Source organism: Ruditapes philippinarum, unplaced genomic scaffold (genome assembly GCF_026571515.1).
Source record: "Ruditapes philippinarum isolate M1 unplaced genomic scaffold, ASM2657151v2 ctg7117_1_1_1_1, whole genome shotgun sequence".
NCBI classification, from domain to species: Eukaryota; Metazoa; Mollusca; class Bivalvia; order Venerida; family Veneridae; genus Ruditapes; species Ruditapes philippinarum.
This window is the reverse complement of record NW_026859075.1, coordinates 1784-12803: the sequence shown is the minus strand read 5'-3', so window position 1 is coordinate 12803 and position 11020 is coordinate 1784. Positions and strand designations below refer to the sequence as shown.

Below are 11020 nucleotides of genomic sequence, written 5' to 3'. Positions count from 1 at the left end.
GCCTATCAGTGAAGTCTAGGCTGAACATGTACTCATCAGTGATCAGACTGTGTCTCCTGTGTAGCATATTCCATCGTGTATGTTCCATGGTCCATTCCAAACGGCCTGGCGATGTCGACGCGTTAAGGGGATACGTATGCAAGGTCTTTTCGACCGCAGATTACCATCATATACAGCCTTCTACGTACCGTCTGCATGGAAACATGGACCCCCCGCATTAACAAGGTTATTTTGAAGAGAAGTTGTTCTCAAAAATCTTTTACGACGTGCCCTGAACGACCAAAAAACGATCCTGAGCTTGTGTTGTGACCCTTTGCCGACCCCCAGCATGCCTCCTGGCGGATGTACCATGTAGCCGGTATCTCCCCCAGGCTCTGGTGATGACGGTCTAGTGTACACCAAGCACTGCACCAACCTGGCGGAAGGTGGTCCTCTGCTGCACCATCCCTACAACCCTCCATAACTCTGTTTTTTTTTTTTCAAATGCTGCGTTATGTTAGCATTCGCCATATCAAAGTGACAGATAAATGCGGTAAGAAATCTGTTTTATACTTGTCATAATATAAAAATTAACTTATTTTGTTTAGCTAATGTTGAGTGGTATATATCAAACCTGCATTCACAAGCGAGGTTTAACCAAGGCAAAAAATGGCTGCAAAAGAATGGTGCATTACCACAGCATACCTTAAGAAAGCTACCTTGACGAATGTCTGTGTTGTGATAATTGAAGTTAAAGCGGAGGCGTAACGACAAGAAATAACCCATTCGTCCGTACAAGTAACCAGTTTATACTGTGACAGGACGCTTATGTCAATGCCGTTCTGGAACGCTTACCACATATTGTGCAAGGAATCCGACGCTAAAAGTCTTCTTTACATAAAGGTAGTGCTGACACACTCGCATTGGTTTAACATAATGCTTTGGACATTTATATAGTATATCCCGATTTTAACAATATATTAATTTTAATAAACAGAGTATGAACAAAAAGCCCTAAATTTGAGCATTAACGTTAACCTTTATGTATCAGACGTAAGCGCTTCGCAGCCATCTTTACAAAATGGTTATCAACGTCTACGCGATGAGGTATTGTAACCTGATAAAAACAAATATGTTTAAACCAAAAAGATAAACGCAAGATTATTATGAATATATTAAGAAAAATAAGTAAACCAATAAAGTCATAATTAAGTCATATTTTAAGCCCGAGTTTGGACATTTTTCATAACTAGAATAATATTTTGGAGAATGGATTAAGCAGATGATCTAAAATATTGCACACAAGTTATTGGTTTAGACCTTCAACATTTGAAGCATTTATCTAGAAAAAATATGTCCATTGTCTCGTCATGTCAAGTGTTTATTATTGGCAATGGCCAATGTGACTTTGCATTGTTGGTGGAATGCAATATCGGACCAGGAATTAGTCTTTTTATGATTTATTCTTCTCAAGTATAAATATTTCGATATCCGACTATTAGATAAAGTCCATCATGACTTACCAATGTCTTGACTTAATCGTTTTTTATGGAATGTGTTACTCCCGGAATTCATCAAGAAAATTAATCCATTAGAAATATAAAAGTATCCCTACTTATTTGTAAGAAGCTATTGTGAAGTTATGAGTTGTTGCCGTTTTTTTAATTTCTGTAGTTTAATGATTATTTCACACTAACCGCATGATGTGCTGATCTGTCTTGATTTTTCTCAGCTAGTATATGCATATGCCAGTTAAACCATTGTTGATACATTAACAAAAAATTCAATATTTTAAGAAACATACTTTCCTTTTTTAAAATAAAGCACAGATATTGACGGGCACTTGGTCGTGACCGTCAATAAAAATGACGAAACATGACTTATTAAAAAAAATTGCTGTTTGCTCTTGCGAGCGAAAATATACGAAACATTTAAATATCATATAGCATCACTTTTGCATTGGCTGTGATTACTGATGTATGCGAGAAAAATGAAGTTAATATGATGTAGCTTTGCACGGTGAGGCGAAAGGTCGACACATAAAAAAACAACAAATCGAACAAATTGAATCGAATTTGGTATGTTGTTGCATGGTCAACTTTTGCCATGCTATCCAATGATACTAGACAAACAGGAGGAAACAAAGTGTAAAAATGAAAGGTTTTTTGTTTAGTACCTTTTTTCCATGTGGCGTCTATTCGTAGTTCACTTTTAAGGTGAAAAAGTAGCTTAAAAGTTTTGCCTTTTTTTAGCAATAAAAATACGCACATACAAAAATATGCCATATTTCAGCCTGATAATGTAGTCAGTTTTAAATTCAGGCAAGTAAGCGTCCGAAAGTTGATGATTCTATCACGAGCCAGCTATTGAATTTCTAAATACTTATACTGCTAGAGGTCGCATCCGGGTCATTTTCCACCAGTATAGTTGGAAAGTCTTTATATCGCCTTAGTAGTGTCGGGGTGACATTATATCCAATATAATCAATCCATGAATGACAAAAGTAATTACTTGACACGACCATTAATGAACTTTTATAAAATATTTCCTTGCTTGGTGTGATTTAGACCTTTGAGCTGCAAACCTATGTTTTGTATGCGACACATGGCATCTATGTGCCACCACATCAATGAAGTTTTTTTTTAAAAACCACTCAAGTAATTACAAAGTGATAAACTAAAGAAAAATGACAGACAAAAAAATTGTCAGACAAAAATTCTATGCGACCTTTTAATGATAAAAAGCACGAGATAATTTGAAAGATAGTTAAAAGTTGCGAGAGAAGGAGAAAGATTGTTAAAAGTTGCAGATGGAGAGGTAAGTCATTTTTCTTTTCTGATTTTATTTAGTTAACAATAATATTGTAATAATCTTAACAATCGATGAGCGTTTAAAAATTTGAATAATTTTATTCGTAATGGTCGTGAGGTCTTGATAACAATGGTTATGTTAAAATTTTGAATGTTAACATGTCCTTTGCACTTTTAAGTGTTGAAATCAAGTATCACTCAAGCCGGTCCCAGGGGGCATGCGGGATGTTACACCTTTTGATTATTCCTTATGTACAAATTCAATCAAACCAAGTGAAGTCTGCAATTTTTATGTAATTTTACTGATTTTCATGCTTCCTAGAGATCACTTTTGTCCAGATATATATCAGCAGTTTATGTAAAGTATAGAAATTCACAGTCATTCACAATTGAACAATTATTACAAAAGAGTTGTAAACATTAAACAAGAGAACATGAATTTGTCTCGAAATACAAATGTACGTAGTCAGGAAATATGAAAATCAAACCTAAGATGTGAACAGAAAAATTAGTGATAACTTTATGAATTTTGATTTTTTTCTGTGCTGTTAAAAACAACCTACTTAATAATTGTATTAAAATTAGTCATAATGACATTCTAGAAAGTGTTAAAACATGTTGTCTTTTCTGGAACTTAAATAGTCTTCAATCTCCCTGTAATTTTGCTTCGAAAAAAAGACTAGCATGTTTCTGAATGGATTCATATAATCACGGGAAATTATTATTTTTGTATTTATATGTATCAAAAAGGAAGAACAACAACGTGTTTTTTTCTAAGTTGTATTTCACAATATTAATTTTACATAAAAGGAAAGGTTAAACCATCTTTTTTCATATATTCTCACAGCCAAGTCCCGCATTTATTAACCTGTGGAACAAAAAGGTGAATTGTATGTTAAGATAATGGATCAATTAATTGGTCACTATAATTTAATGTAATGCTTGAAAAAATGCTTGTCACACTGTAACAAAAGGTTGTAACGCTTTACAAAGCAAAGTAAGTTTTCATTATAACATTGTAGCTTTTAACCCTGAACAGGCTGAATATTTTAAATGATCCTGTCCCACTTCAATTTTAGGGACTTTCCATTATCAATTTTAGGGATATCAATTTGAATATTTAAAGTCTGTCAGCCAACAGTATAGAGCCTGGTCAGACTGCACGGGTGTGTAGGCAGGTTTGGCTCTAAACTGGTGGCAAAGGCTTAAGACTTTCGGTTCCAGCACTTTAAGGGTTAAAATATATAATCATAAACATGATTATTTGCTTGTCAATGCAAAGGCAAGTAGGGAAACTTCTAGAAACCAGTTCATATTCAACATCTCAGCGTTTATATCTCTTATTTCAAGGGAACTTTTACAGTGTTGGAGAAACTTGTGAATTGTTTTGTTAAGTTTCATTACACGTACAGAAACTGTTCTTGACTGTTGCTGCAATTCATGTGTGCATCATCATAGAACTTCGAATAATGTTGGTTTTTATCTTGGAAGACCAATACAACATGCAGGAATAATATACAATATACTGTTATGATGCCCACTATATAGTATACCATTTTAAAGGGGTATCACCTCCAATGTAAATGAGTTTTAAAACCCTGCATAATTTTATTTTGTTATCACCTATAAAGTCTTCTGGCAACTTTGACCCATACAAGTCGATGGCATTGTTGTCTTGACTCAAGTAATTTTCATTCTATAAGTTTTCTTTGTTTTACATGATACTGAAGTTATTGTTTAGTTTTAAAATAATTAAAACATGTTTCACACAAGGAGGCATTGGCATGACAATTGTATCAATTATTATTAGGTTATAACGAGTTATTTTATTTTAGTACTTGATAATTCAAATATACGACAATACATTAAAAATAATTGCTACAGTGTTTTTTAATTGCCTCGGAAAAATAACTGCTATAATTTTCAGATTGAATTGGAAAGCAAGACCTGAGTATATTATAGTATCTTACCTATGATCTGACTTGCTGACGTCGCTTGAACGCAATCTGGTTATATAAAATATATGAGTTTTAAGCAGTGAATTAAATGTCAGATATCAATAAATCGTGTTATAATCTAAATATTACATCTAGGAATGCCAAAAGGAAAGTCGCTGATGTTTAATGTGTCATATTGAAGGTTCCATGATAACTGCCATATGAACACATCTGCGGATGTTTCAAAATTCAAAATTGTACTAGTTCATGTCATATATTGAATTCTGCTTAAGCCGATGCTAGCGGGCGTTGACGATAGGTTGCACTTGACAGTACCGTCCATGAACAGGCTCAATCAAACCGAGCCTGCAAAATTTTCAATTTTGCCGTGTTGGGCTTTCTTTAGGGATTCTTATTTTCTCTTTTTTTGTTAAACATGTTCTATATCCACTTATGACTGAAGGTTGAGGCGTCAAAACTGTTTATCTCAGCGTGATCATAAGATCATTAGACGCGACTAAATGGGTTTGAAAAAAATGGATAAAAACGTGATAGTCTAACCACTTGAAATGTATGTAAAAGTTCATTTTACGCCTTTATCTAAACAAGCTTTTATCTTATGAAAAAGAAATCATATCGAAATTTATGTCCGTGTGTCAACTTTTCATGCTCAAAGTTTGATAATCATGTTTTGAATGAATGTGAAAAATAAACTATATTCTAACAAACATTGCCAGTTTTGATACTGGCCTGATTGTATCATAAAATTAAAACAGTCGTTTTCATGTTTAAATTGAAATATTTGTTTTACAAAAAAAATATTATTAGATAAATTCGGTTACAGAAAGCCAAATATTGTAAAAATAAAAGTATAAATTATTGCTACAAGAAATACAGATGATGATTAATACAATTACAGAATAGGCTAACCGTCATTGGCAATATGACAGTATGACTTAGTCGAAACAGCAAAGGGATATCTCAATATTTGAAACAAGTATTGACAAACCTGTATCGAAGTTCATGCCTGCTGAATAGCTAGTTATGCTTCCTTGGTTGAAGACAAACAGACCAAATGGTTCATCGCTAATATGTGACACAACGTCATTTGATGACGTACTGGGTATCGTGAATAACGTGAAATTTCCCGTCGGTGTTCTGTGTGCAACCTATAATTGCAAAGTTAATGATAACTGCTGTCCAATCATAAGTGTCTACGGTATAATTTTATTATTATTAAGATAATGATATTATACTAATGTAGTAAGAAGATAAATACTGCTTAATAACCAGTTAAAGAGTTACATTCCAAACGAGTAGAAGTGTCAGCAAAATTATTGACCTGATAAGATATCGAATGTAAAAGAAAAAAATGAAATACGTCAAAGTGACAAATTTAAATAGATTCATGTATAAATTTTTATTATTTTGGTAGAGTAAAAAGTAAAAATACCACTTCTGGATTGTGTAGTAGTGGCGATCCGTCAACTAACAAGCCCAAGGCTTCTTCGTACCTCACTATGACAATGTAATGGGAATGAGTAGAGAATGTTAAGTATGACGTCATATACTGTGACACGGCCGGAATGTTGGTCATAAACATCGCTGCACCATGAGAATTCTCTGCTATCTGTACCACCATAATTGGGCTATCAGAAAATACTTCTAGTGCACTCGAGCCTTTTGTACTATATTCATAGTATATGTTTTCATAGACATGCATATGTCTCACACTTTCTGATGTGGAGTATATATCAACCAAAGCACCAGTGTGTGTAGAGTATATACGAACCTTGTAATTTTTGACCAACGAAGGCAAGGCCGGAACGATAAAATGAAAGCTTCCTTGAGTAATTGGTGGCACTTGCATTAAAAGATTACGTGATTGACCGTATGTGCTGGAATGATAATTGTATCCAGATGCCATGGATGAAAACACTGCAACAGGGCGGTTGCTTGTGATCGATGCACCACTTATATCGGACGATGATTTATAAATAAATGTTTCATTTGCGTGCAGGCTCTGGTATTTAGATATTCCATAATGTTTGATATGTATTGTCGTCGATTCATTGAGTGCAACAACAAGGAGTTGATTCTGGCTGTAAGTTGCCTTATTGTTTGGATAGGACGGTATCACATATGTGGTTGAAAGGGTGTTAACCGGCAATATGTGGTTATTTAAATCATAAGAGGGTGAGTTTTTATTGTAAGAATACACTGCCGATACTGAGATCGGATAATCGGCATGTATTCTGATGGAACTTCTTGAATTAACGTCGCTGTACCTGTTTATGAATGTCGAGTTAAGATTATATACACCAGTATGGTACAGTCGGTATCTTGTAGTGAAATAGATTGGCGTCTTACTGGCAGTTGCAAGAGATGGTAGGGTCATGTCGAAATAAGTTGATCTTTTGCTTGTTATATGTAAACTTATATCTGGATCCTCGGGATGGGTACTTCTGTAGTATGGTAAATCAGCTATGCTGAATATAAAGTCAGTGCCATATGAAGCTGAAAGTGTTGGTAAATGATATTTATTGACTTCCTTTAAACATATGAGCCGCGTCACGACAAAACCAACATAGTGCGTTTTGCGACCAGCATGGAACCAGACCAGCCTGCGCATCCGCGCAGTCTGATCAGGATCCATGCTGTTCGCTATCAGTTTCTCTACTTGTTATAGGGTTTGTAAGCGAACAGCATGGATCCTGATTAGACTGTGCGGATGATCAAGCTGGTCTGGATCCATGCTGGTCGCAAATGTATTATGTTGGTTTTGTAATGACGCGGCTCAATTATCTCAAATCATTATCCATCATCAACTTTGTTTCATTATCTAAAGAGGATTTTATTTCATGAAAGTTTTCTTTATCATATAAAAATAGCATTTATGATAAAATGTAAAATATCGGATTAGATAAAACTAATTTTACATTAAATGGAAAAAAATCTTTTGAAAATATTCAGTGCCGTTTACCTTATACTTATAGACCATTTGATCTCTATAAAAACTAACCTTTCGCTTGATCTCTCTCAATCTGTATATCTATGTCAGAAATCTTGAAAAGAAATGTCATTCTATACGCAATACCATTCTAAAGATTATTTTGTTCAGCCATTTTTGGGGTTTCGTTTCAATTATTTATTCTTTTCAAATCTAGTTTAAAATTCCTTGCAGTTAATTCGTCAAATCTTGGTTGAATGGTTGGAACAGCAGATTAGCAAATTGTAAAAGCACATACAACTGTGCCATTTTACTAATTTTACACATCAGGATCTTGCGGTAGAAGTTTTGATCCTTATATAGTAAAAGCCACTGTCTATTTTTTGTTCAGGCCAACAAATAAGTTGTTAGCTTTTTGTCAAGTAAGCTGTGGTATAATTGTCCTTGAAGTATTGATAGACATAAGTAAAAAAAAAACAATGGTGGGTATTGTCTTTTCCATTTTTTTACCCTTACCACCTGTTTCCTGTCTTGTCAAATTTACATTAAATGGAATAGACAAACTCATGAAAATGATCTTGAAAAAGTCTAAAAATCCGTTTCTATAATGGTTAAAAAATAAGATATATATATGCATTAAAGAATACGAAATGTTTATATTCAGTTCCACGATATATAGAAAACGCCAGTTTTTACAGAGATCAAATTGTCTATTCTTCATGTTGATGATAGTACCTAAGTCACGTGACACTGTATAATATATTTGAGGCATACGGAAAGTAAAACCGCATGGTTTATAGGGATCTTTGAATTGGAAGAAACTATAACCTGGATCGACTATATAGTATATTTTTGCTTGACACATATCTCAAAATGTCACGTGGTATAGGCAACATGTGATATTATCAAAGGAAAATACAACTGAAAGCTGGGTTATTGATAATTCGTAATTATCACTATTTGGACAGACTTTCGCATTGAAACGTGGCCAACGATTGGCTGAAAAGGCGCAGAGAAAATGGATGGAAATGGGAACACTTATTTAGGATATAACACTGCATTGTTTTCTTAAGCAAGATGAAACTTTAATAAGTCCTTAGCATATTTTGTGACTCGGATATTTGCATTTTAAAAATGTGTCAGGTACTTCATTCTGTAAGAAAACTCACCTTTTTAGCGTGAAAACTCAAAGTTAAGTTAGAATAAGGAACTATTTCTGATAAGTCTTGAGAAAATCAATGCGAGAATCTGCCCTAATATTTACTGCTTTACTTACATTCCATACATGTTGGTTCTCCATTGACAATCCATATGAGAGTCAACTGAAATTAATTATTAATACAATTATATATCATCAATGTATCATTGTTAGAATGACGATGCATTTCATATGACGGAGATTTGCAATAAAGAAGTACCCTTGTTTGGTCCAGGATATGGTTTTATAAGTCTGAATCCCAGCAGAATACAAACAAAGTAACTTCATAACTATTCAAAAAAGATAAAAAACAAAACAGACTGTTTGCTTTTTGGTTTGAGACATTGTACTGTGCAGATTTGTATTTTGGATACAAAATGAGTTAAAGAAAATCATCTAGACCGATGTTTCTTTATTATCATCTAGCCAGATAGTGTAAGACTGGTGTCAATCTAAAATTATACAGGCCGGTGAATATCTGATATCATCTAGCCAGATAGTGCAAATTCGGTGTAAATCTTAATTTATAGAATCCGGTGTATATCTTGTGTATATTTGAAGACAACTAGACCAGTGTATATATTATTATATCTAGCTAGGTAGTACAAATAGAGGTTTCTAGCGGCGACTAATAAGACAACCGGTGAATATTTTAAGTCATCTAGACCGATGCATATCTGATAATATCTAATCAGATAAGATAAGACAACCGGCTGAAAACAAATCGACATGATTACTGAAAATTAAGAATGTTACGTTCCGTTACGCACATTGTTTAGACCGTCTGGTCGATTATTAATTGCAGGTCAAGAGTTCAGACACAGACGAATAACAACAACAACAGCAACAACAACAACAAAACATGTTTTAAATTGAATTCAGTACATTTCAATAACTAATTTGAATAAAATATGGGGTGTACAAAAATACTTTTAATCATTTGCTTGTTTTGATTTATTTAATTGTTTTTCTGTCAGTTAGATATCAGGGGGCTATCGCGCGCCCCTGGGCTTTTATTCTTTAACACATCCTCTGTAGTGAGTCATTTACACAAAGCATATATTTACAATGTAGTATGACAATACATGTAATATAAATCAAATAATGCTTGCAATATGAAATAAACTTACGGAAAGAGAGCATATCCATAGCATCATTTTAAGCTATATATATAACATGTACAAACAATTTGACTTTTATAACACGGAGAAAATATTCATACACTTATAAGTATGCCTTATCTTATCTTAGGGTCAAATGTCGAGTTAAGAATTTAATGTAATATAACTATCATATAACCTCGGCATATTTCGTCAAGATAAGTTTTCTAATTAGCTCAGACAAGACAATCTCTGGTAGTGTAAGATTTGGGAGACCCCCCCCCCCTCTCCCTCCAAAAAAAAAAAAAAAAAAAAAAAAAAAAAAAGGAAAGGTAAAGTTTTTATTAAAAGCAATTTCTACTGTCTCTGAGATGATTTATTTATATTGCTTCATAATTGAATTACACATGGGTTTCAGTTGGTCAGTTTTATCCAGTGATATGTAAAAATCTAGATGGACATATTTTAAGTGTCATACCTCTTTTAAGATATTGATAAAAAGTTAATGAAAATGCACAATAAGGTAAATCTAAAAATTCTTAGATCATAGAACCAATAATTTTATAGTTTCAAAACGGATCTTAACATTAAGATCAAACATACACCAGTGATAACAAAGAATTGTTTTTGACAAAGTAGAAAATGCCGGTTGTGTGAACAACACCATGTTTGTTCTCGAAATAATGAAAATTACCTACCCAGTATTGCTTTTCCAGCAGTAAAAATTAGAAACCGCTCGCTTTCACAATTGTGAAACCACGCCGATAATTGGCGATTGAAAAGGTTACTAGAAGTTGACCATCTATTGGTGCACGTCAGATCCTAAAGCGAAGCGTTAATTAGGAGCACTGATTTTAATCGGTTTAAGACAATGCTCTACCTGGTTTGATAAATATAGATTCCCTTAGTGTGCGGAGATTGTTGTTTATATTTCGACTAAATCCTGCAAGCGCACATCATCTGCGTGATTTGTAAATGGAAATAGTTCAAATTAAATGTTATGTTCTTACTTTGTTCAAATTTTGAAAACTATTGAATTCTGATTA

The 11020-nt window shown here is 33.6% G+C and overlaps 1 protein-coding gene across 1 annotated transcript; it reads right to left on the bottom strand.

Moving 5' to 3' along the window:
* Positions 1-3585: 3585 nt before the first annotated feature.
* Positions 3586-10137, bottom strand: LOC132755111 (uncharacterized). The gene is made up of 6 exons (XM_060745907.1): positions 10005-10137; positions 8953-8998; positions 6180-7243; positions 5736-5895; positions 4760-4795; positions 3586-3657 (listed from the first exon to the last, which is right to left on the bottom strand). The coding sequence occupies exons 1-6, from the start codon at positions 10029-10031 to the stop codon at positions 3653-3655; spliced, it is 1338 nt and encodes a 445-aa protein (XP_060601890.1). The 5' UTR covers positions 10032-10137; the 3' UTR covers positions 3586-3652.
* Between the last annotated feature and the right edge of the window lie 883 nt (positions 10138-11020).

Bases quoted from the DNA above. Each gene is read 5' to 3' on its own strand.
- LOC132755111 (XM_060745907.1), bottom strand. From the start codon at position 10,031: ATGATGCTATGGATATGCTCTCTTTCC. The intron at 7,244-8,952 runs GTAAGTAAAGCA...CAACACTTTCAG, and splicing joins AGAACCAACATGTATGGAAT to CTTCATATGGCACTGACTTT. The intron at 4,796-5,735 runs GTTTGTCAATAC...TTATATAACCAG, and splicing joins AGGCATGAACTTCGATACAG to ATTGCGTTCAAGCGACGTCA.